At 45.3% G+C, this 26368-nt stretch overlaps 1 protein-coding gene across 1 annotated transcript in view; it reads left to right on the forward strand.

Annotated features, from left to right (window-relative positions):
- The window catches only part of thada (THADA armadillo repeat containing), a 559310-nt gene that overhangs the window by 279626 nt on the left and 253316 nt on the right, over window positions 1-26368 (forward strand). The window contains exon 28 of the mRNA XM_070889374.1: window positions 14392-14560. Coding sequence (XP_070745475.1) covers window positions 14392-14560 — 169 coding nt within the window. The remainder of the gene's footprint in view (window positions 1-14391; window positions 14561-26368) is intronic.

A 26368-nucleotide genomic window follows, 5' to 3' on the forward strand; every position in this document is an offset into this window, starting at 1 on the left:
TGGCTCTGTACCCTTTACCTGTGGTAAGACCAACTCACTAAATGTGCTATTCACGTCATTCTCAGCATCGTGGATGCTCCAGAGTTCATCCACCCGCAGCTCCAGTGCCGCAGGCGGATGCACTTCCCACATAGTACAGGAGGAGCATAACACGTGTCTGATCTCTCCTGCCATGATTTAACCCTTAGATAAACTTAAATTGGCAACAACAATGCTAAAGGTTACTTACTGATATAGAAACGAAAAAGAAAAACTACTTACCAATCACTTACCCCCCTTGACTGTGATGTCACCTTTCGTTTTCTTTTTACTATTTTGCCTCCCTGCTGCAGCTGCACCAACAGATCTCTTGTAGGCCTCACCAACGTCCCGCTCCGCCTCCTCGACTCTGCCACTGCTCCCTCCGACTGCTGGGACTCTTGTAGGCCTCACCAACGTTCCGCTCCGCCTCCTTGACGCTGACGCTGCTCCCTCCGACTGCTGGGCCTCTTGTAGGCCTCACCAATGTCTCACTGCTCCCGTGAAAAGCTTTGTATATTTCCAGCCAATAGAACAGTACTTTTGAAGGTAATTGTTGTGAATTCCAGCTGCTGGAATTAATTTGGCCAGGAATCCATATTTGGTTATAGTTGTTGCAATTTATTTTTCCATAATGGCTACTGAACTCTTAAGTATTTTCAAACTAGGAGCTATAAATGATTCAGTGGCTGATGACAATACTACTCCATAACTGTCTGACCAGTTTCATATTTCTAGACAGTGAGGTGAGCAATGTTAGATTTTCCCATTTTCAATAATATACGATTTGTTACAATTTAGAAAAAAAATGTCACACGGTCTCTGTCATTTCTCAATCTTCCCTTTGTTCGTTTCAAGTCTCAACTTTCAGTTTGTCTTTCTGACTCTCTCGCTCCCTCTCTCTTCTTCGGCTCTCTATTTCCCTTTTTTATTTATTTCTCTTTCTCAGATGTCATGTTTATGTTTATGTTTGGCTCAAGTCAATGTGTTGATGTCCGAAATCCGGAAACCTCGGGACCGATGCCATTCCGCATTCCGTGTATTTATGGATTTTGGAATGTTTTTGCCTGGGCTGAGGTAGGTGGGATCAGCGGGGTCGCCGGGGGGGTGGTCGGGCAGCCGAGATAAGGCGGGGAGGGCGAGGTCAGGTCATGGAGGGCCGGGGCAAGGTCAGGCCGGACCGCCGGGGCAAGGTCAGGCCAGGGCGAGGTCATGCCGCCAAGGGCTGGGGCGATGTAAGGGGGCGAGGTCGGGCCACCGAGGTAAGGGGTGGGGGGAGGTCGGGCCGCTGAGGGCCGGGGTGAGGTCGGGCCGCCAAGGCAGGGGTGTCCGGATTTTGGAACATTTTTCGGTTTCTAGATGACCCCGCTATGGATTGGCCCGGATTCCGGAACATTCCGATTTTTGAAACTCCGGGTTTTGGACGTTCAACCTGTACATGCAAATTATGAATAAAAATGTCATGTGGGACAAGCTTTCCACATTGGTATGAGACCAGTTGTCTTACCTTTTCATTTTTATGCTTAAGACAGCAAGGACTTTGTTTCACTTGCACCGCACCCAGAATCAGCAGCAAGTACTCTCAGATCAGATATAGTGAGGGTTAGATGCAAGGTAAACTCACTCTAAACTTCTCTAGCAACATTCCTTAATCCCAGCTTCAGAAGCGAATACTCTACTGCATTAGTTTGACATTTCCATCTCACATGCCCGTTGCCCTTACTATGGGCTCAAGTTTCGGCTCGAGTTCCTGGGTGTCATGGTTCATCAGTCATTGAAATTTGGCATGCAGGTACAGCAGGCGGTGAAGAAGGCAAATGGTATGTTGGCCTTCATAGCTAGGGGATTTGAGTATAGGAGCAGGGAGGTCTTACTGCAACTGTACAGGGCCTTGGTGAGGCCTCACCTGGAATAGTGTGTTGAGTTTTGGTCTCCTAATCTGAGGAAGGACGTTCTATCTATTGAGGGAGTGCAGCGAAGGTTCACCAGACTGATTCCTGGGATGGCAGGACTGACATATGAGGAGAGACTGGATCGAATGGGCCTGTATTCACTGGAGTTTAGAAGGATGAGAAGGGATTTCATAGAAACATAAAATTCTGATGGGACGGGACAGGTTAAATGTTGGGGAAGTCCAGAACCAGGGGATACAGTCCAAGGATAAGGGATAAGCCATTTAAGACTGAGATGAAGAGAAACTTCTTCACTCAGAGAGTTGTTAACCTGTGGAATTCCCTACTGCAGAGTGTTGTTGATGCCAGTTCATTGAATATATTCAAGAGGGAGTTAGATATGGCCCTTGCAGCTAAAGGGGTTAAGGGATATGGAGAGAAAGCAGGAAGGGGGTACTGAGGTGAATGATCTTATTGAATGGTGGTGCAGACTCGAATGGCCTACTCCTGCACCTATTTTCTATGTTTCTATATTTTTTTTGGAGCAACTGGTTTAGTATGGAGTATCTCAGAAATTGCAATTCTCGGCATTTAGTTTGCTCCAATTCTAGTTAGAATAGTTTCATTTTAGAACAGTTTTTTTCAAAAGGGGTCGTTACCCGCCAGTTATGCCTGTTTTGCAAGTTTCGGCAGCAAAAACTTACTCCAAACTAACTTAAGTGTAGATTTTAGTACACTCAGAAAAACCTTGCCTACACTTTAGAAATTAGGGACAGGCAGCGAGAGATAGGGGGGAAGGGAAGTTAGATGGAAGTTGGGGGATTTTACAAAGCATTAAATACTTCACTTTTAACCATAAAGATGCATAGAAACCATCATAATTTTTAAATTACAATAAATGAACATTAAATCAAGCAATAAAAATGAGAAGTCCTACCTTGCCGATTGAAGCATGCACCGGAATTGGCGTATTTTGTATCTAGACGCTTATTAATTTAGGTGTTTATTAATTTGGTGATTCCAGATTGTAAGATTCCACTATTAGAATTCCAACCAGTCCGGAATAAAAGCAGGGCATTTCTTCCCCAGTCTAGGCACGCTTCCCGTGGATGCGGTCTTGGAGTGTCATCTCCTTATTTTGCCGAAATCTGTGGTTGTCAGAGAATGTTCAAAGACGTGGATCCCGAGTCTAGCTCAGTCATCCGTGGCCTGAGCGCCCATCTTCTGAACGGAGCACAGACTGACTCCAAACATGGGCTTGTGTAACTCCCGACCACAGTAAGTGAGTGGGCTCTCCCTCCAACTTACTTCCCATCTGGTGATTTGTCAGTCGGTCTGTCAATGAAACCAGCGATTTCCCTCCCAGACATCTCAGGCAGACATTGCTTTCTGGGCTCCCAGTTAATCGGATTATCGCAACGATAATGAAACACTAGCACGAAGTTCAAATGTATATACTTGAATATATGCTCTCCATAAATTGAAAATTCTGAACTGATGTTATTTCTAGATCGAGTGTTAAAATGCTGGGTGTGGGTGTTTCTAGGAAGCCCGAGTCCTGATAACTCAGCACATCTTCAATGCCCGGGGAGCCCATTTGGCCAAGGCTAGGGGCGGTGTGCTTCGGGCCCCTCTCGTGCAGCGTTGCAGAGATTCGGGCTGCGAGGAGCTACTGCCCATGCGCGCACACTCTCGCGTGCATGTGCAGAAGTCCCAGCACTGTTTTCAGCGCCGGGACCTGGCTCCGTCCCCCACCCCATGTGCTGAGCTACGCAGAGGTCGAAGACGTCCTGAGGAGCTCGGAGAATTACAAAGTAACTTTTCGGCGCCCTTTTTATTCTAGAAATGAGGTGCGCCATTTTTACAGGAGGCAGAAACTTGGGCCCCATCTTTCTGAATGAGTGCTCAAAAAAAATATGAGCATTCTGTGCGAAACATGTGCTTTGTAGAGCTGCATTGATTTTGGTGAATTTCAGTCTGGGTGCCTCATAAACCCACGCTCCAACATGGAAGAACAGTGTCGCACCCAATCTTGAGCTGGTTTTTAAGAAATGTAGAAATTGGCTTGTGCTTGTTGATGTGTCTGCAGGTATTTTGGCCCCAAGTTTCCACATGATTTGCTCCTGATTTTTAGGAGCAACTGGTGGAGAACGGAGTATCTTAGAAATCGCAATTCTCCACATTTAAGTTTTCTGCAGTTCTAGTCATGTAGAACAGTTTCACTTTTGAACAGAATTTCTTTTTCAAAAGGGTCGTGTCCGGCCACTGACGCCTGATTTGAAAGTTTCCACAGTGAAAACGTTCTCCAAACTAACTTAGAATGGAGCAAGTGAAGATTTTTGTAGGTCTGAAAAAACCTTGTCTACACATTAAAAAATCAGGCGCAGGTTACAAATTAGGCGTCCGGAACGAGGTGGGGGAGGGAAGTCATTACATTCTACAATAAATCCTTAGTTATACTTATACAAATATTATACAAATAATTCCAACCTGAATAAAAATTTATAAGCAAAGAAAAGATTAAATAAACCATGTTCCGACTTGTGTGAAAGTGCCTCAGGCAGGCCTTTCAGGGAGGGCGAAGGCTGCAGGAAGCCTCACAAGTTGAGGCACCCGTTCCCGACGGCGAGGCGGGGGGGGGTGGGGGAGAGGCAGTAAGGGCCCGACCGACCCGTTCCCAACGGCGGGGGGTGCGGGAGGCAGTGAGAAGGCTGCAAGAAGCCTCAGAAGTTGAGGCAGCCATTCCCTGCCGTCGGTCGGGCCCGTCGGGAAACGGCTGCCTCAACTTCTGAGGCTTCCTGCAGCCTTCTCACTGCTGCAAGAAGCCTCAGTGCTGATCATGGAAGGGCAATGTGGTTGTATTAAAAAATGTTAAAAAATTAAACAGCTACAAAGAACTACAAAAATGGCCGAGTGCCAATGTTTCCTTCACACTGCGCGTGCGCGAACGCTCCAACGCGCACGCGCAGGGTTGCTGGCACGAAAAAAACTCATTTAAATGGTACCCGCCCCCTCCTACTTACAAGATCGGCGCGAGTGGTAGGCTCCGCCCCCTGGGCGCCGCGCCAAGCTGACATCGAGCTGCAAAGCGCTCGAGAATAGCTCGTTTTTTTTTTCAGGCGTCGTTTTCGGCGCGAAAAACGGGCGCCCAGCTCGGAGGGGCGCCTGTTTTGCCGCGTGTGGAAACTTGGGGCCTTTGTGTTACATGAAACTAAACACTTAAAGAAAAAAACATTTGTTTTATTTCTGTAGCGAATATGTGCCTTCAGCAATTTGGGCCCTAAGCTCTGGAATTCCTTGCCTAAACCTTTCCGCCTCTCTACCTCTCTTTCCTCCTCTCTACCTCTCTTTCCTCCTTTAAGATGCTCCCTAAAACCTACCTCTTTAACCAAGCTTTTGGTCATCTGCCGTAATTTCTTCTTTTGTGGCTCGGTGTAAAATTTAATCTGTTTTGCCTTGTATCACTGCTGTGAAGCATCTTGGGACGTTTTGCTGCGTTAAAGGCGCGATATAAATAAAAGTTTTTTATTATTATTAATAATTAAACATGTATGATCGACAATTGTGGATAGCTGAGAGTGTTTACACGGAGAGTACTGGATAACTGGGAGTCGATTAAAATGCAGTGCACGGGTTCATGTGATGTTACATAAACCACAAAAGTGCTGGTTCTGGTTTGTTCATCAACTGAAACTTTAGACCTTGTAATCTTTTGATTCTCTTTTATGGCAGACTTTTGTTTTGATGAGAAAACAGATTAAAGTTGAGGGCAGTTTTCAGAGTGGTTGCATATGGTGTCCTGCATGGTTCAGTTCTGTGACCACTTCTGTTTATTGTGTGTGTGCATATATATATATTATATATATATAATATCAATGATTTGGATATAGACCTGGAGCAAGTGGTGTCAACATTTGCATATGATATCAAAATAGGCAGTATAGCAACTTGGGAGTACAAGTTTGACAATGTTGATGGCAGGACCCTCGGGTTGATATGGCTTTTTTTTTTAAAAGCTACTGGAATTATCTTTTTTTTTATCACCAAGAGCTGTATAATATAAAAGCCAAGAGCTAATTATGAACCTATGACTAACATTTAAGGAACAAATGCATGAATTGCAGCAGTTATACATTCCTTTCTGGCGTAAAAACACAAAAAGGAAAAGTGGCCCAACCATGGCTAACAAAAGCAATTAAGGATAGTATTAGATCCAAAGAGGAGTTATACAAAGTTGCCAGAAAAAGTAGCAAGCCTGTGGATTGGGAGCAGTTTAGAAATCAGCAAAAAAGGACCAAGAGATTGATTAAGAGGGGAAAAATAGAATATGAGAGTAAATTTGCAAAGAACATAAAAACCGACTGCAAAAGTTTCTACAAGTACGTAAAAGAAAAAGATTAGTGAAGACAAATGTAGGTCCTTTACAGACAGAAACAGGAGAATTTATAATGGGGAACAAGGAAATGGCAGAACAATGTTCTGTCTTCACAGAAGGGGACACAAATAACATCCCACAAATGCTGGGGAGCAAGAGGAATTAAAGGAAATGATTATTTGTAAGAAAATAGTGCTGGGGAAACTAATGGGTCTGAAGGCAGATAAATCCCCAGGGCCTGATGATCTGCATCCCAGAGTACTAAAAGAGGTAGCCAAAAGTGGATGCATTGGTTGTTATCTTCCAAAATTCTATCGATCATGGAACAGTTCCTGCAGATTGAAGGGTGGCAAATGTAACCCCACTATTTAAAAAAGGAGGGAGAGAGAAAACAGGGAATTACAGACTGGTTAGTCTAACACCAGTAGTAGGGAAAATGCTAGGGTCTATTATAAAGGATGTGATAACGGCACACTTGGATAATAGCAACAGAATTAGACTAAGTCAACATGGATTTATGAAAGGAAAATCATGTTTCACAAACTGACTGGAGTTTTTTGAGGATGTAACTGATAGAATAGATAAGGGAGAACCAGTGGATGTAGTGTATTTGGATTTTCAGAAGGCCTTTGATAAAGTCCCACATAAGAGGTTAGTGTGCAAAATTAAAGCACATAGGATTGGGGGTAATGTACTAGCATGGATTGAAAATTGGTTAACTGACAGGAAACAGAGAGTAGGAATAAAACGGGTCTTCTTCAGGGTGGTGGGCAGTGTGGGGTACCTCAGGGATCAGTGCTTGGGCCCCAGCTATTCACAATATATATAAATGATTTGGATGAGGGAACCAAATGTAATATTTCCAAGTTTGCTGATGACACAAAACTAGGTGGGACTGTGGGTTGTGAGGAGGATGCAAAGATGCTGCAAGGTGATTTTGATAGGTTGAGTGAGTGGGCAAACACATGGCAGATGCTGTATAACGTGGATAAATGTGAAGTTATCCACTTTGGTAGAAAAAACATAAGGACAAAGTATTATTTAAATGGTGATAGCTTGGGAAATGTCGATGTACAAAGGGATCTCGGTGTCCTTGTACACCAGTCATTGAAAGCAAACATGCAGGTGCAGCAAGCAGTTAGGAAGGTAAGTGGTATGTTGGCCTTCATTGCAAGAGGATTTGAGTACAGGAGCAAGGATGTCTTACTACGGTTATACTGGGCCTTGGTGAGACCGCACCTGGAGTATTGTGTGCAGTTTTGGTCTCCTTATCTAAGAAAGGATATACTTGCCATAGAGGGAGTGCAGCAAAGGTTCACCAGACTGATTCCTGGGATGGCAGGACTGTCGCATGAAGAGAGATTGGGTCGACTAGGCCTGTATTCACTCGAGTTTAGAAGAATGAGAGGGGATCTCATTGAAATGTATAAAATTATGATGGGGCTGGACAGACTGAATGCAGCGAGAATGTTTTCCTTGGTTGGGAAGTCTAGAACAAGGGGTCACAGTCTCAGGATATGGGGTAGGAAATTTAGGACCGAGATGAGAAGAAATTTTTTCACTCAGAGGGTGGTAAACCTCTGGAATTCTCTACCACAGAAGGCTGTGGAGGCCAAGTCATTGAATATATTTAAGAAGGAGATAGATAGATTTCTAGACACAAAAGGCATCAAGGGGTATGGGGAAAAAGTGGGAATATGGCATTTGAGATAGAGGATCAACCATGATCGTATTGAATGGCGGTGCAGGCTCGAAGGGCCGAATGGCCTACTACTGCTATTTTCTATGTTTCTATGTAAAACCTGAAGACCTTAGTCAGAGTACTGTGTACAGTATTGGGCTGTACACTATAGGAAGGATATTGAGGCTATAGAGCTGGTAAACCCTAGATTCACCAGGATGCTGCCTGGTATGAGGAATTACAAATGTTAAGAAAGACTTCAAAATTAGCCATTTTTCTTAGAATAATGCAGGTAATGGGGCAATATGATAGAAGTCTCAAAATTCTGAAAGGATGGGACAAAATGCCCCAGATATAAGATTCAATGTAAGAGAGTTGCAACGAAAAAATTCTTTACACAAAGTTGTGAGGCTGCGAAATGCACTTCCTGGATTAGTTGTGGAGGCAAAAACTATGTCAACATTAAATATTAGATGAGATATATGGAAGAAGGAAAAGGGAATGAAGTGAAGGGTGAATTTGATTAGGACCATTTTCTCGTGTGGTGGCTAAACAGCTACATAGCCTAATTGAGCCGAATGGCCTGTTGTAACTTGTATGTATTTCTATGTATAGATGAGAATTGGGATAGGAAGGAGCAAGAATTAAATACTTCAAAAGACATCGCAGAAGTATTAAAAAGCACTCTACACATAATCATTTTAAGCTTAACATTTCATTATTATAATACTAACTGATGCATACTAAAGTAGCTCCATATGACATATGCAAGTCCAGGATTGTCTGCCTGTGTTTGCTTTCTGACTTAGTTGGTTGTTGTCCAAATTAGTTTACAATATTCATTATCAAAGTGGAGGTGTCATTTAGAGGTGATATTTAATTGTCTCAAACTTCGTGGTGAGTCAGGGGAAGGGGAGAGAGGAAAAATGAGAAGAAATAGAGAGAAACTTAAAGGTTGAAGTTGTAAAAATAATTATGTCTGAAATAAAACACCAAAAAATATTTTATATATTTGTCAATCATCTAATCTTTAGTCAAGCAACAGTTAGACATGTTTTTAGCTCACTTTCACTAATATGCTCTGAATTACAGTAAAAAGTAATGACTCGAGCATTTTGGAAAGTGCCCTCCGAAGGAGTGTTTTGGATCAAGAGCATTTGGCTGCATTCCCATTTTCCATTATTTATGACGGTCCCTTTGGGAAACCGTACACCAGTAAAGGTCACGGAACATTTCTGGCCATTCCTGAATACGTTGCTGGTTTTTATTTTAATGCTGATCTCTGAACTTCAGTGAAACAAAAATGTAGCAACATTTGGATAAAAGTGCTTGCTAAATGGAAAATATCATCGTGCTTGTGAAATAGGATTTACCCTTCATGAACTGCAATCGCATGTCATTGATCCATCAAAATGTGTGCCAGTACTTTGTAAATTAGCATTGGTAACCTTAAAATAAAACTTTTTTGTAATCGATACTGACTCAACATAGGTGAAACTGAATGGATAATTGATGCAATATAATTTGGCCCACTTCATTAGTTTTAGTGAAACATTTCCTGATTTTATTTTATTATAGTCTTTAATTGACTTTTGTGTGAATTTTTGTTCTCATCGAGGTAAGCGATGTTTAAACTGGGGAATTAAACAATTTTCATTTTTGGGCATCCATTTGACCTCTCCCAGGTCAGGTATGGTATGGTGGGATAGAGAGTAAAGTTTTCTCTGCATTGCACTGAGGTTATCGGGGGAAATGTTAATGTTCTGACGTGCTGGAAGCGGTGAGGCTCGGTAGCGTGCAGGGAAAGCTGGATTTGGTAGAGTACGGGAAACCCGGAATTGGGGTTTCCCTGTAAGCTGTGGAATCCAATTCCGGAGGTGGGGGTGGTTTGTATGGGGGAGGAGAGTGGTGCTAGAGGAAAGCACTCCTGCTCCTCCTGAACCATAAGGAGTGCTCCCAAGGCTGTTCATGTCTCGCTGCAGCTGACTGGATTCCCTTCCAGGTCACAGTTAAACCTGCAAAATCCAAGGCATCCAGCCTCCTTACATCAGGGAGCGGGTTTGGCTGCCCTCTCCCAACCCGCCTCCGTTAAAATTGGAAGTGGGCGGGTTGGGTCAGGATTCAGAATTTTAACACTTCAACCTCCCACCTGACCCCAACCCTCCCATTTTTGGGGGTTAAAATTCCTCCGATGTGTCTCAGCTCCACCCAACCTCAAAAGAGCACGTCATATTGTATCTTATGACATATTTCCACACCATCACCCAACCACCAATACATTTTTTTTTAATTAGTAAGTGGCTGCAGTTGTTAATATGAAAACATTTAGGGGCCAAAATTGCCCCTTCCCTTAAGGCTCCGGTCCTCTGGAAAAAAAAGCCAAAGAGGCCACCGCATCCACCGTGCCGGTAAAAACAACTGAAACAGGTGAGGTACGCCCCATTTCCGGTGGTGGGCAATTTCAGCCCCTTAAAGTTCTTTCCCTTTCTTCCCCTCTGCCCCTTGCAATTATTATATTACAATTTCAGACTCCTGCTGCTTATACATCAAAACCTACCTTTTTGACCTTTTCAGTTACCTCCTCTAACATGCCCTCCACCGCTCAGCATCTCTACCCTTTTATGCATTTTATTTATTAATCTCTTCCCCCCACTTTGTAAAGTACCCTGGGGCATTTTTTTTTTACATTAATGAATTCATGTTATTGTTGCCACAACGCTGATCGTTTCTGAACACGTTGCCCTGTACGACTGTTTGAAAAGGTTTGCCAGGATCCAAAAGGTTAATGCTTATATGTTCTATAAAGTAGCAACTGAGTCATTTAAAGTGTCATGAAATAAAATATGAATTGTTGCATAAATTTCCCTGAAAGTAGTTTGCCGTTTGTGTAATAAAAGAATGTTGGCTTCATACTAAAACTGTTATCTTTTTATTTTAATTTCACATATGATCGTAACTGTAAAATTATATATAACTTAAGGCATGTGCTGTACTTAGTGGAAAGTCTGCTACTGTGCAATGGAATAGATGCTTTTTTCCTCTTCTCTTTCCGCCTCCCCCAGCCAAAATGGCCCATCTTTCAGGCATAGTTTATTTTAAGAGCCTGGCCAAGAGCTCAAACAAAGGGAATGGGATCCAAGCCTGAGCTCCAGCTGATGATCAGATTTGTATCTTTGATTCTATGGACTGGAGCTCCTGGCTAATGAGTCTTCAGAACACACATATTTTGGGTGGGCTGTTGAACAAAGGTTTTCTAATGGTTCTGCCTATTATTAAGAAAATAATTTAGTAAGATGGCCGAAGCTGATATTCACTATTAATAATACAGCCTTAAATCACATTATAATTATAACATTTTCATCGAGTATGTGAAAGGTTTCTTACAAATGTATGTAATGCATCCACGACACAACATATGCTCATTTATACAATGCTTCAGTAATACATTAATAATTCAGTAATAATCCTGTTTAATACATCTAGGAAATCAATTTTCTTCTTTTGAGTTTCAGTCCAAGAATACAGTGAATTAAAATTGTTTTAAGGTTTTGCATTTCTGCTATTCTATTTAAGTTCAACTTTAGGAGTTTACAGAAAGTTCTGTGTTTTGAACACAGCCAAAAAGCTAATGATTTTCTAATCTTTAAAGTAATGAGTGAATCATTTAAAATGTTAAATAAAATATTGAATTGTTTGAAACTCCCCCAAAAGCTTTTGTGTTGCTAGCAAAAGCTGACTCTGCTGCTACAAGTTTTAAATTATCTCAGTTTCAATTTAAGTTACTCTGTTGAACAATTTGTACTGGAAAAAAGCTCCATGATCTTAACAGTAACACCATGTAAAACTTTAGTAATTGTGAAATTGTTAAACAGAGACCTGGGGAAGGGGCAAGGCCCATAGTGCTGGACACCACTAAGTATGGAAAGAATAGGAAGTAAATCCAGCAGTTTAAGGATGCCAAACTTGGATCTTGAAAGCTAGTATAATTTCAGAGGAAGACTAGGAGAAGTAAGAAGTTCCATAATTTTGATGCCCTGGAAAAGAATGAGTTAGAGTGAAGGGATTATGTGATGAGTCTTCATTTCACTACAGCAAGGAATAAGATTGTGTTGAATGATGCATTTAAAGCTTAAGAAAATTCAGGTCAAAGGGTAGAGCAGGAAGCATTATGTTAATAAAACAAACTATTCGTTGGTCCAGAGATCATATTTATATACAATTCCTTTTAATTGATGGGCTATGCAGTCACTTTAAAAGAAAATTGTTGATCTTAAAGGTTTTGGTGTTACCAAACAAACAATCCCTGTTCTAATAATGTGTTTATTACATTACATGTTTGATTAGATTGATGGGGCTGAAGGAGAATGCAGTAGGTTGCTATTAGGACTTGTGGAGTTGATTTTAACAGCTCTCAGATTGTGGTAGAACATCATCCATTAAACATTTGGAAAATAATTGTGTCTATAATTTGATTACGTGGAAATGATTAGGGAGTTTCTTTCGTGGCAGAAGAGGGGGAGATCATAACATACGCTGAGTGGTGGATTACCTTTTCTTATATCTACCGAGGGATCAGGAAACATAATGTGCTGGTATGCAAGTCTTACATAGTACACAACACATGACTGCAGAGCTTACCAAACTGGTACCATATGGATCAGCCAATATAGTGGAAAATTTATAGACGTAAACCTGTATTTCTCCGAACTACTAAACAAAGTGTGTAACAGAAGTAGCTGGGCAATTTAATGAATTAAAAGTATAGGCTGGAAATTCAGCAACCTTTCGCTGCGTTTTTCAATGGTATTTCGCCGTTTTGGGCGGAAAAAGGTGCAACGGGAAATTCCCTAAAGTCTTCCGTTGGCGATTTTAAAATACCGCTGGGGAGTCGACCGCCGGTGTGCAAGACTGGAAAAAGCGCTTTCGCCCGAGTTTGGCCACAGCAGTGACCCATAGATGGGGTCAAAAAAAAAGGCAGAGGAAAAACCCTTGGAAACGGTGGTAGGTATGAAAACCTGCAAAAAAGGTAAGTTAAAGTTTATTTTTAAATTCTTTCGCAGCGATTCGCTAGAAAAGGGTCTTGAGTGTTTTGCAATTTTTTGGGGGGAAAAATATTTCTTGTGTTTTCCCCCCTCCCTAGCCCCAACTCGCAGTGGTATCGACCTCGGAGAAAAGTTGTAGAAAATTTGCGAATTACGCCGCGAATCTTCGTGCAACGCCGATTTTTCTATGTTTCCTGCCTGGCAGATTTTTTCCTGAATCTTCCGCCTCAAAATCATAGCGGAGTCATAGCGTTTTTTTTCCGCCGACAAAGCCAATATGAGCCAAAACTGAATTTCTGGCCTATAGGGCTGGAAATTTTGTTTTGGGCCATAGGGGTTTTTTGCCACCAAAATAACTGCTATGACTCCGCTATGATTTAGAGGCGGAAGATTTTTGGGAAAAAACGGGAGAAAATCCGCCCCAGCGGGAAAAATCGGCGTTGCACGAAGATTCGCGGCATAAACCGCAAATTTTCTGCAACTATTCTCCGAGGTCGATATCGCTGCGAGTTGGGTCTCGGGAGGGGGGAAAACACAAGAAATATTTTTCCAAAAAACAAAAAATCACAAAACACTCAAGACCCTTTTCTAGCGAATTGCTGCGAAAGAATTTAAAAATAAACTTTAACTTACCTTTTTTGCAGGTTTTCATACCTACCATCGTTTCCGAGGGCTGCACTGACAGGTTTTTCCTCGGCCTTTTTTTTTGGACCCTATCTATGGATCACTGCTGTGGCCAAACTCGGGTGAAACCGCTTTTTCCAGTCTTGCACACCTGCGGTCCGCTCCCCAGCAGTATTTCAAAACCACCGGCGGAAGACTAGGGAATTTCCCACCGGACCTTTTTCCACCCAAAACGGCGAAATACTGCCGAAAAATGTGGCGGAAGGTTGCTGAATTTCCAGTTTTTGAGATGTTAGGAATTTTTTTTTGCACAGAGCAAACCTTAGTGTGCTTGAAAACAAATGCACACCTGTTGTTTATTTTTGTAATTAGATTACAGATCTTTTTATTTTTGTTGACATTCTGTTCTGCATTTCTGTAAATTTAATTAGCTTTCTGAGAGTGAATTAAATTGTGATACTTGTGGGGAGGAGTTCGACTTTCCATACCCAATCCAATTCCTCTAACTACAGAGAGCAAATTGAAATAAATTCCAAAATATCACTTTATTAAAAAAAACTGCATGTCTAATGTTAACAATTAATTCCCAAGGTTTCTGGCAAGTTGACCATGGTTCTATCTTTAGCTTTCAACTGTGTCTATACCCAAGTGATCCCATGTATGCTAAGCCTAACAGACACTGCCCTCATGTATTACTACTTAGTTTAAGATGAGGACAAACTTCTCAGTCAAGCCTACAAAACATTATTTTTCTTGCAGGTGCGGTCACTCGCCTGTGCATCGATCCCGTGAGATGGCTGCTTGTGCATTAGTTCCTTTTGTGGCAGTGGATCATATTCTTCCTATGGCACAGTCCTTGCTGGAAGACTTACCTGCCCCCACAGATCCATGTATACGACAGAACCACATCCATGGGACACTGCTGCAGGTACAGTTCAAACATTAAACGTGAGAGTCTGGAAGGAGCTTTCATTTGTTGGAGCTGACTAAATAAATAAGTGGGCTATGGTAGCCAAACACAAGCTTGCTTCCTCAAGAAGTAAACCCAGTATATAGGGCCCAAGTTTCGGGCCGCGCCTAGAACGACGCAGCCCCGACCTGGACACCCGTTTATCGTCCCACAAAGTGCGCCTAAAAAAACTTCCAGATTCTCCGGCTCCCTGCTGGTCCTCTGGAGTCGGGCGCGGCGCAGCACGAGCTGTAGGGGGTGGAGCCAGGTCCCTGCGCTGAAAACAGTGCCGGGACGTCTGCACATGCGCGTTACAGTAGCTCCAGGTGCCCAAAACTGTGTGGGAGGGGCCGAAGCACGCAGCCCCTAGCCCTGACTGAATGGCCACGCCCAGCTCCTGCTTCCTCTTGACCTGACTCGACTCCCACTCCGCCCCCCCCCCCGCTCCCGGACCGGACCCCAACACCGACCCGACTCTTCCCCCCCGCCCCCACCCGACCTGACCTCCTCCTCTCCCCCACCCGACCTGACCTGACCTGACCTGACCTCCCCCCCGCCCCCGACACGAACCGACCCGACCCAACCCGACCTCCCTCTGACCCCTCCCACCCACCCCCCCCCACCCCCCCCCCCCCCCGACCCTACCCAAACCGACCCGACCCGCGCTCCCTCCTTACCCGACCGCCCTCCTCACCCCCTCCCCCACCCGGCCCGACCCGACCCATGCCCCCAAATCCCCCCCCCCCGGACTCGACCCGACCCGACCCGCGCTCCCTCCCTACCCGAACCAACCCGACCGCCCTCCTCACCCCCTCCCCCACCCGACCCAACCCGACCCATGCCCCCAAATCCCCCCCCCGGACTCGACCCGACCCGACCCGCGCTCCCTCCCTACCCGAACCAACCCTACCGCCCTCCTCACCCCCTCCCCCACCCGACCCGACTCGACCCATGCCCCCAAATCCCCCCCCCCCCCCCCGGACTCGACCCGACCCGCGCTCCTGACACCGGACCCGACCCGACCCGACCCAACGCCACCTACCTGTAAATCTGGTGCTGGGGATGGGCCCTGCCCGAAGTCTTGGGCCCGACCAGGCCGGCCCGTTCATCCTCCCTCCCACTTATCCTTCCCCCCCCCCTTCTCCTTTTCCCCCCCCATCTCCTTTCCCCCCCTTCTCCTTTCCTCCTCCCCTTCTCCTTTCCTCCTCCCCTTCTCCTTTCCCTCCCCCCCTTCTCCTTTCCCACCCCCCCTTCTCCTTTCCCTCCCCCCTTCTCCTTTCCCTCCCCCCCTTCTCCTTTCCCTCCCCCCCTTCTCCTTTCCCTCCCCCCCTTCTCCTTTCCCTCCCCTCCTTCTCCTTTCCCTCCCCCTTCTCCTTTCCCCCCTTCTCCTTTTCCCCCTTCTCCTTTCCTCCTCTTTCTCCTTTCCTCCCCCTTCTCCTTTCCTTCCCCCCCTCTTCTTCCCCTTTCCCCCCCTTCTCCTTCCCCTTTCCCCCTTCTCTTTCCCCTTCTCTCCCCCCCTTCCCCTTCTCCTCTCCCCCCTTCCCCTTCTCCTCCTCCACCCCCTTCTCCTTCTCCTCCTCCCCTTCCCCTTCTCCTCCCCCCTTCCCCTTCTCCTCCCCCCCTTCCCCTTCTCCTCCCCCCCTTTCCCTTCTCCTCCCCTCCCCCCTATCCTTTCCCCCTTCTCCTTTCCCCCTTCTCCTTTCCCCCTTCTCCTTCCCCCCTTCTCCTTCCCCCCTTCTCCTTCCCCCCTTCTCCTTTCCCCCCTTCTCCTTTCCCCCCCTTCCCCCCTTTCCCCCCTTCTCCTTTCTTTCCCCCCTTCTCCTTTCTTTCCCCCCTTCTCCTTTCCCCCCTTCTCCTTTCCCCCCTTCTCCTTTCCCCCCTTCTCCTTTCCCCCCTTCTCCTTTCCCCCCTTCTCCTTTCCCCCCTTCTCCTTTCCCCCCTTCTCCTTTCCCCCCTACTCCTTTCCCCCCTTCTCCTTTCCCCCCTTCTCCTTTCCCCCCTTCTCCTTTCTCCCCCTTCTCCTTCCCCACCTTCTCCTTTCCTTCCCCTCTTCTCTTTCCCCTTCTCCTCTCCCCCCTTCCCCTTCTCCTCTCCCCCCCCTTCCCCTTCTCCTCTCCCCCCCCTTCCCCTTCTCCTCCACCCCCTTCTCCTTCTCCTCCTCCCTTCTCCTTCTCCTCCTCCTCCTCCCCCCCCTTTCCCCTTCTCCTCCCCCTTCCCCTTCTCCTCCACCCCTTCCCCTTCTCCTCCACCCCTTCCCTTTCTCCTCCCCTCTTCCCCCTTCTCCTCTCCACCTTCCCCTTCTCCTCCCCCCTTCCCCTTCTCCTCCCCCCTTCCCCTTCTCCTCCCCCTTCCCCTTCTCCTCCCCCTTCCCCTTCTCCTCCCCCCTTCCCCTTCTCCTCCCCCCTTCCCCTTCTCCTCCCCACCTTCCCCTTCTCCTCCTCCCCCTTCCCCTTCTCCTCCCCCCCATCTTCTCCCCCCCTTCCCCTTCCCCCTTCCCCTTCTCCTCCCCCCTTCTCCTTTCCCCCTTCTCCTTCCCCCCTTCTCCTTTCCCCCCCTTTCCCCCCTTCTCCTTTCCCCCTTCTCCTTTCCCCCCCTTCTCCTTCCCCACCTTCTCCTTTCCTCCCCCTTCTCCTTTCCTTCCCCCCTTCTCTTTCCCCTTCTCCTCTCCCCCCTTCCCCTTCTCCTCTCCCCCCCTTCCACTTCTCCTCCCCCCCTTCCCCCTTCTTCTCTCCCCCCTTCACCTTCTCCTCTCCCCCCTTCACCTTCTCCTCCTCCCCCTTTCCTCTTCTCCTCTCCCCTTCTCCTTCTCCTCCTCCCCCCTTTCCCCTTCTCCTCCTCCTCCCCCCCTTTCCCCTTCTCCCACCCTTCCCCTTCTCCTCCCTCCCCTCCCCTTCTCCTCCCCCCTTCCCCTTCTCCTCCCCCCCTTCACCTTCTCCTCTCCACCCTTCACCTTCTCCTCCTCCCCCTTTCCTCTTCTCCTCTCCCCCCTTCTCCTTCTCCTCCTCCCCCCCTTTCCCCTTCTCCCCCCTTCCCCTTCTCCTCCCCCCCTTCCCCTTCTCCTCCCACCTTCCCCTTCTCCTCCTCCTCCCCCCCTTTCCCCTTCTCCTCCCCCCTTCCCCTTCTCCTCCCCCCTTCCCCTTCTCCTCCCCCCTTCCCCTTCTCCTCCCCACCTTCCCCTTCTCCTCCCCCCTTCCCCTTCCCCTCTCCCCCTTCTCCTCTTCCCCTTCCCCTTCTCCCCTTCCCCTTCTCCCCCATCCCTCCCCCTTCCCTCCATCCCCCTCTGCCTCCCTCCCTCCCCTCCTCCCCCTCCCCTCGATGTCAGAAACACAGACACTGACAGACAGAGAGTGAGAGACACACACACAGACAGACAGAGAGATAGAGACACTGACAGAGACACACTGGGGTGGGGTGGCATCCCAGCACGCTGTTGGCGGGCTTCCGGTGCTGCAGTCGGTAAGTAGAAAATGTTTTATTTATTGATTTAAAAAAAAAGATATTTCTTATTAATTTTTTTTGATTGATTTATTGGTTGATTTATTGATGTATTTATCATTTATTATTGATGATGGCTCTTTATTTGTAAAACTGAAATGTTTAATGTTTGTAAACTTCCCTTTAAACCCCCTCCCCCATTCCCTACGCCTGATTTGTAACCTACGCCTGATTTTCTAAAGTGTAGACAAGGTTTTTTCGAACGTACAAAAATCTTCACTTACTCCATTCTAAGTTAGTTTGGAGTAAGTTTTCACTGCCGAAACTTTGAAAACAGGCGTAAGTGGCCGGGCACGCCCCCTTTTGAAAAAAAAATTCTGTTCCAAAGTGAAACTGTTCTAACTGACTCGAACCGGAGCAAACTAAATGACGAGAATTCAAATTTCTAAGATACTCCGTTCTACACCAGTTGCTCCAAAAAATCAGGAGCAACTGAGGCCGAAACTTGGGCTCATAAGTTGTACACCTATTCATCTAAATTAAGAAATAGAGACAATTTGTATCCTCACAGTCCTCAAGAACTGCCTAGTTACATTGCCAACTCTTCTGCTCAGTCGAGTTTGCTATCTGATCCTTCATTCAGTGCTTTTAAATTTCCATGGGAAATAGTCCATGTGGTTATTATAAATTAATAGCTCTTTCTTGTGAATGACAGAAAGGTTTGTAGTTTACCTTGGTACATGAAGAATACTTTTTGTAACTTTCTTCTGTCGTAGTATTGTTAAAAATGAATTCTACAAAATGGTAGTGGAATGTCTCCAACTGGTGGAAAAGGTGCTGTAATTGGATAATAAATAATATAATGCTGTTCAATTCAGTCGCAAGACCCAACTGATTCTTTTGTGTGATTGATTTCAAATCACATTATATAATCTAAAGCTGGATCGGAAATATTTGCAAGATTGGGTATTGACTGAAGAAATGCTGATAGTTATTGCAATATGAATGTATATACGTAGCAACTTTACTGTCTGTTTCGATACATACTGCAGTACAGATATAGCAAGGGCCAAAGGTCTTTACGACTATATGAGTAATTTGTTGTGCGGGGAATGATCTTGTTTGTAGATCCAAAGAATAAATGCACTACCATAGCATTGGTGCTTTAAATGGTGACATAGATGAAATAAATAATACTCATTCTGATACAATGATCAACGTTGAAAACCCACCTCCATCTTTTCGGCATATGACCACCCTGCTGACTGTGTCACAAAGCTACAGTTAACCCTCAAGTCATGAAAGCTACTTGAGATATTTGGAGTTGGCAAAACACTCATTCATTTCTAAAAAAAACTATTGAGAGTTGTCTGTCTGATCTTGGAAAACCAGATGTTGAGAAATATTATGTACTGATATAAAAGTTTAATTATTATTGCCGGCGATCTTATGATAATTGTACTTTACGTGAATAGATTTTGCACAATTCTAGTTTAATTTAAATAATATTACTGAGGGGAGAAAAAGTTGTAGAAAGATGTCATATCAGGCTTCTTCAAAGTTTAAACTAACATTATCAGATTAATTTGTACCTTCTAAAATCATGTGGGAGCATGCTCCAATGTACATCATAAAACCCACTTCATGTTTGTTTATAGAGTGCTGCAGCTGCACTGATAATACACCATCAAACATTACGATATTGTTTACCAAAGCCTCCTTCTCCAGCACTAGCTTTACACATGAAGACCTTAAAACACTTATTATCTATAACTATTCCTAGTCTGCTCTGCCAAATCTAATCGTTCCAGAAATTTCCAAAGGAGTTTATAACCATCATAAAAATATCCAGCACATGAGGGGGGGCATTCGGCCCATTGTTCCTGTGCCCGCTCCTTGAAAGAGCTATCCAGTTAGTCTCACTCCCTTGTGTTTTTCCCATTGCCATGCAAAGGTTTCCTTTTCAAGTATATAAAACAAGTTTATCTGGTCATTATCACATTGCTGTTTGTGGGAGTTTCTGTGTGCAAATTGGCTGCTGTGTTTCCCACATTACAACAGTGACACCACTCCAAAAGTACGTCATTGGCTGTTAAGCACTTTGGGACATCCGGTGATCGTGAAAGGCGCTATATAAATCTAAGTCTTTTTTTCTATATATCCAGTTCCCTTTTCCCAATCGCATCATTACCTTTATTGCTACCATTGTGGTAACTATCTGCCTCCCAATAGTCACCTTGCATAAACCAATGCCTCTTCCATTCTATTTTATTGATTCTCTAACTGCCTTCCAAGTAAGGAATCCCACTTTATTGTACAGCCAAATTGGTCATGTATATTTTGTTCAACCACCATTTGCTTGGGTAAGCAGATTCCCTCCCCTAAGTAAGTGATCGGCCAGCAAAAGATTATTCAATTATTGTAAATGCAGAATACTTTGAATTTTTATCGACACAGGTACATTTTTCATTGTGTTGGAGTATTAGTTGACCAGAGAAATGGTATTACCATCCAGTTCAAAGACCTCCCAAACACATACCCAGCAGGAGTTATTGGTCAACTTGTTTCATTCACTTCACCGTTTCCTCCATAATTCTACAATAACTAGGCAGCCCCAGGACCTTGCACACCAGATATGTTCCTGCTGCTCCTTATCTGACTCACCATGGAACACCAGGATCAGCCTTGGCTTGGTGGAACCACTCAAGCCTCTAAGTCAGAAGATTATGAGCCCCATTCCAGAGACTTGAGCACATAATCTAGCCTAACATTTCAGTGCAGTATTCATTGGCTGTAAAGCACTTTGGGACATCCTGAGGTCATGAGAGGCACTATATAAATGCAAGCCTTTCTTTACTTTAGGTTATGTATGCTGTATGTTCCAGCTTCATTTGAATTAACCTCGCATGCATATTGCCCATTGTCTACTATGCACCGTCAGTAGCTATGCTTACCATAGCTTTTTTCCCTCCCACACAGCTGTGTCCTTTACCATTTAGATCAACAGTGGGCATGGCTTTATGTTTAGCTTTTTCATCTTTTGAGTTTCTTGACCTAGTTGCAAAAATCATCAAAAAGGGGTGTCAGCCTTACCATTTGGTCTTTACATAGATGGCAGCTGAAGGCTATTTATCAACTGGAAACACAGCTGAAATCTATATTTTATATCTACCTGTTATAATGGTACACATTACTTCTGCCAATGACAGATATTCAACTTGTAGCTACCTCAATCTTGCCATAACTAATTATTCATAGTGTACTCATCCATTAAATAGTCCATGTTTCCTTAATATAGGGGGTGAGCCAGGATCTGTCTGTCTATCTGTTTGTCTATCTATCTACCTATCTACTCACTCACTTGCTCGCTCACTCACTCACTCACTCAATCCCAAAGTGCATCACAGCCAGGATCTGCAAACAGCAATTAGATAAATGACCACATAATGGGCTCAATTTCCCCAAAGCTTTTTTTTGGTGTACATGAAAAGTTGCGCCCGTTTTTTGGGGGCCCAAGTACGGCAAAAAAAAAATGTTCTAAGTTTCCCCGTTGGATTTCTTCATTTTGGCATGGCCTAACCTGTCCTTTAGTTTTGGGGGTGGAGCCTTCATCTACGCCAAACAAAATCGGGTTGCCACAATAACTAGGGACATAATGCGAACTGAGGCTTCAGTGTGAAACATACAGCCAGCTCCCAACACATTAAATACTTTGCATCAACTTAAAAACACATTAAAATATATTGCTGCAACTTACCTCCAATTGTTAAAGCCGGTCCCGCTCCCCGCCCCTAGCCCTGGCTGAAGAGCTTACCAGTGCGCTCTCCTGCCCCTAGCTCAGGCCAAAGGGCTTCCTGGTCTGCTCCCCCGCGCTTAGCCCAGGCCGACTGGCCTCCCGGTCCGCTCCCCTGCCCCTAGCCCAGGCCGACTGGCCTCCCGGTCCACTGTCCCACCCCTATCCCAGGCCAAATGGCCTCCTCCCTCCCGGTCCCTGCACCTTACTACACCCGAAAGGCTTCCCCCCGCCCCTCTCTCTTTTCCTGCTGCTGCTGTCCGGGCATCTGCTGCACTTACCTGCACCAATTTCCTTACCTGCACCGATTTCTTTAACTCTCTCGAAGGTTTTTCTGCAGAGGCCAAATACGCTGGCCTAAGCAGAACTGGAGTAACTTTCAGCTAGCCAAACTTGCCTAAATGGTCAGAATTGGTGCGGGTGGCAGGTTGCGTCCCCTCTGGCTGAAAAAAAAACTTACCGAACAAAAATTGTAACTATTTGAGTTATGCTGGTGAAAATTGATTGGGTAAACTGTATTTTTAAACTTAGGCCAAAAAAAGCAGCCTGCTCAAAAAAAACGGCACAAATCACGGGGGAAAATTTGAGCCCAATGGGCCCAAGTTTCGGGCCGCGCCGGACCTAGACGCCCGATTTTCAAGCCACAAAGTGCGCCTATAAAAAAAATTACCTATTCTCCGGCTCCCTGAAGGTCCTCTGAAGCTGAGCGCGGCGCAGCACGAGCTGTGGGGGGCGGAGCCAGGTCCCTGCGCTGAAAACAGTGCCGGGATCTCTGCACGTGCGCGCTACAGTGGGCGCACATGTGCAGTAGCTCCAGGAGGCCAAAACTGTGGGAGGGGCTCGAAACACGCAGCCCCAGCCCTGGCCGAATGGCCTCAATGGGGCTGCGTGGATAAGGCTCCTCCCACCCGGCCCGACCCCCGCTCTCCATCCCCCCCATCCCCCCCCCCCCCCCCCCCCCCCCGGCGACCCGACCAGACCTCCGCGACTCTTTCCCCCCCCCCCCCCAACCTCCGCGACTCCTTCCCCCGGACCTCCGCGACTCTCTCCCCCGGACCTCCATGACTCCCCCCACCCCCGAGACCTGACGCCACCTACCTGTAAATCCAGCCCGAAGTCCTGGGCCCGGCCGTTCAGCCTCCTTCTCCCTTCCCCCCGCCCCCCCCTCTCCTTCCCCCCCCCTCTCTCCTTCCTCCCCCTTCTCTCCTTCCCCCCCTCTCCTTCCCCCCCCTCTCTCCTTCCCCCCCTCTCTCCTTCCTCCCCCTCTCTCCTTCCACCCCCCTCCTCTCCTTCCCCCCCTCTCCTTCACTTCCCTCTCCCTCCCTCCCAGCTCTCTCCTTCCCTCCTTCCATCCTCTCTCCCTTCTCCCCTTCTCCTTCTCCCCCTCCCCCTCCTCCTCCCCCACCCTCCTCCCCCTCCCCCTCCCACCCCCCTTCTCCCCCTCCCCCTCCCACCCCCTTCTCCCCCTCCCCCTCCCACCCCCCTTCTCCCCCTCCCCCTCCCACACCCTTCTCCCCCTCCCCCTCCCACCCCCCTTCTCCCCCTCCCACCCCCCTTCTCCTCCTCCCCCCCCCCCTCGCTGTCAGAAACACTGACAGACAGAGAGTGAGAGACACACACACAGATAGACAGAGAGATAGAGACACACACACAGACAGACAGTGAGATAGAGACACTGACACAGACACACTGGGGGGGCCGTCCCAACACACTGTTGGAGGACTCCCGGTGCTGCAATCGGTAAGTAGAAAATGTTTTATTTATTGATTTATTTTTTTATTTTTTATTAATGTTTTTTGATTGATTTATTGGTTGATTTATTGATGTATTTATCATTTATTATTGATGATGGCTCTTTATTTGTAAAACTGAAATGTTTAATGTTTGTAAACTTCCCTTTAAACCCCCCCCCCCCCCCCATTCCCTACGCCTGATTTGTAACCTACGCCTGATTTTCTAAAGTGTAGACAAGGTTTTTTCGAACGTACAAAAATCTTCACTTACTCCATTCTAAGTTAGTTTGGAGTAAGTTTTCACTGCCTGAACTTTGAAAACAGGCGTAAGTGGCCGGACACGCCCCCTTTTGAAAAAGAAATTCTGTTCCAAAGTGAAACTGTTCTAACTGACTAGAACCGGAGCAAACTAAATGCCGAGAATTCGAATTTCTAAGATACTCCATTCTAAACCAGTTGCTCCAAAAAAAACAGGAGCAACTCGGGCCGAAACTTGGCCCCAATATGTTTTGCTGGTGATGGTTGAGGGATAAATGTTGTCCAAGACACCAGAAAGCTCTCCTGTTCTTTTCAAATAATCCCATGGGATCTTTTACGCCCACCTGAACCCTTGCTTTAACTTCTCCACAAAATCGCACTTCTAAAACTGCTGCACTCTCTCAATGCTGCACTCTCTCAATGCTGCACTGCAGTGACAGCCTAGACTGTGGCAGGTATGTAATGGAAAGGGTGTGTGTTTTGAAAGCGGCCAAGAACTATCCACACACAAAGAGTGAAATTAAATGTTGAGGTGTAAGCAATGATGTCCTTCATTTTCCCTCACTTGTAAAAGCAAATTAAGCATGTTTTTACAATTTGTACCAAGAACAAATGTATCTTGTGACTGTAAATATCTGTTAAATGAAGGCTGGATGTGCCTGTGATCTTGGTTGGAACAGCCTTTTAAAACTTTCACATTACTCTGAAAATAGTATCTAAATATTTAATTTGCATATATATACAACCATTAATAATTTTAAAAATGTAGTAGATAGAAAATGCTAATCCGCCAGTGTAAGTTAGAACAGTTCCTTTCCATCAAAAATGATGGTTAAATCCTATCCTATCGAGCTAACTGCAGTACAAAGCCACACAATATCGGGTTCAATTCTCTTTCTGTGCTGAGTTACCCAATTTCAAATGGCTTCTGAGAAGGGGGGAAAAGAATATCCACTCCTGATCCACTATTGATTCCTCAGTGGATGACAGTAATTTGCCCAAGTGTTCATTTTTCATGTCAGTGACAATCTTTGTCAACAGTTATTTGATTTCAAAAGCTTTATAGTTGGACCCAACTCTCTGTCAGCAAAGATCCACACATGCATACATAGTGAGGATAGGGGTCAGGCATAGGAACAATTTATAGATTCTTAAAGTCCATATATTGATTTTTTAATTTATCATCATGGAGAGCCAAAGACAGCAATAGAGACTTGGATTATGATAATATCGGAACAGTCACACACCATCCAGGCGTGAACATGCATTGATATTCCTTCATCATTGCTGGGTCAATATCCAGGAATTCCCTACCTAATACCATCGTTGAAGAACCATTACCACAAGGAGGATGTTTCCCCTGGCTGGAACCCACAATCACCAATAATCTTATTGAATAGTGGAGCAGGCTTGAAGGGTTGAATGGCATATACCTGCTCCTATTTCTTAAGGTCATAAAGACTGCAGCAGTTCAAGAAGACTGCTCACCACCACCTTCGGGCAACTAAGGATAGGCAAAAAATGCAGACTGATCAGCATCACCCACATCCCGAGAACAAACACAAATAAACTTGAGCATTTTCAATTTAATTCCTCCAGAATCATTTGCTAATATTTATTATACTTCATATATCTGATAGTCCAGAACTGATGTGTCCTTTTACTTTAAACAGATATTGAGTCAAAGCAATCATTTTGGATTTAAGGACCAATAACCCAAAATTACTTTTTAGTTTGACTCTTGCAATTTTTTAATGACTAATCAGTATTGACTTCAGAGGAGTTTACACTCTTGTCACTGTTACTTATTAGGTTGCTATACCTAAATTCTGTGAAAGTCCGAGAGTTGATAGTTTTAGCCTTCCTCAGCTATCTCCGTTTCAGAATGTATGTTGAATGTTATATTTTGTTGTGATCCGGCAGCACCTGTATTGCATTTTTAGGTGAGTTACCCTTCCTGTACTTTGAATAAGTAGTCATTGAAAATTGTTTCTTTTCCTTAATATAGACTTCATAAGGTAGTTTTTAATGTATAAATTATGCAGCAGCAATTAATCTAATTTTGCTTTTTTATTTTGTCTCTTGAAGCATATTCTATCCAAATGAAAGGTTAACCTTTTTTGCCTAATACGTTATAATTACATAGAAGATAATGCAGTGAAGATGTTAATTATATGGAAGATAATGGATGGTTGGTATTATGTGTAGTTTTATTTCTCAAGCCCACTTTATTTCCGCTCTTCTGAAGCCACTTACCGTTGATGTGTCATACATGTTCATGGGCACCAACAGCCCACTGTCTCCACCAACCCTTCTTTGTGTGTTGACAGACTACTTCCACCCCTATCTCTTCCCCGTCACAGTAAAGTGCCAGTAAAGTGCCTTCATTACCTTTCATCCTGATTCATCACATGCTTTCCTTGCTGACCTCCCTGCCCCCACTTTCTACAAACTACGGCCCAGATTTTGCAGTCAGCGGTGAAGGAATGCCGCCCGCCATTCAATACCTTTAAGGCTGCCCACAGCTTTTTAGTGGCAACTGGTTACTAGAGATCCTTTTCAACAAGA

Source organism: Pristiophorus japonicus, chromosome 9, assembly GCF_044704955.1.
Source record: "Pristiophorus japonicus isolate sPriJap1 chromosome 9, sPriJap1.hap1, whole genome shotgun sequence".
NCBI lineage: Eukaryota > Metazoa > Chordata > Chondrichthyes > Pristiophoridae > Pristiophorus > Pristiophorus japonicus.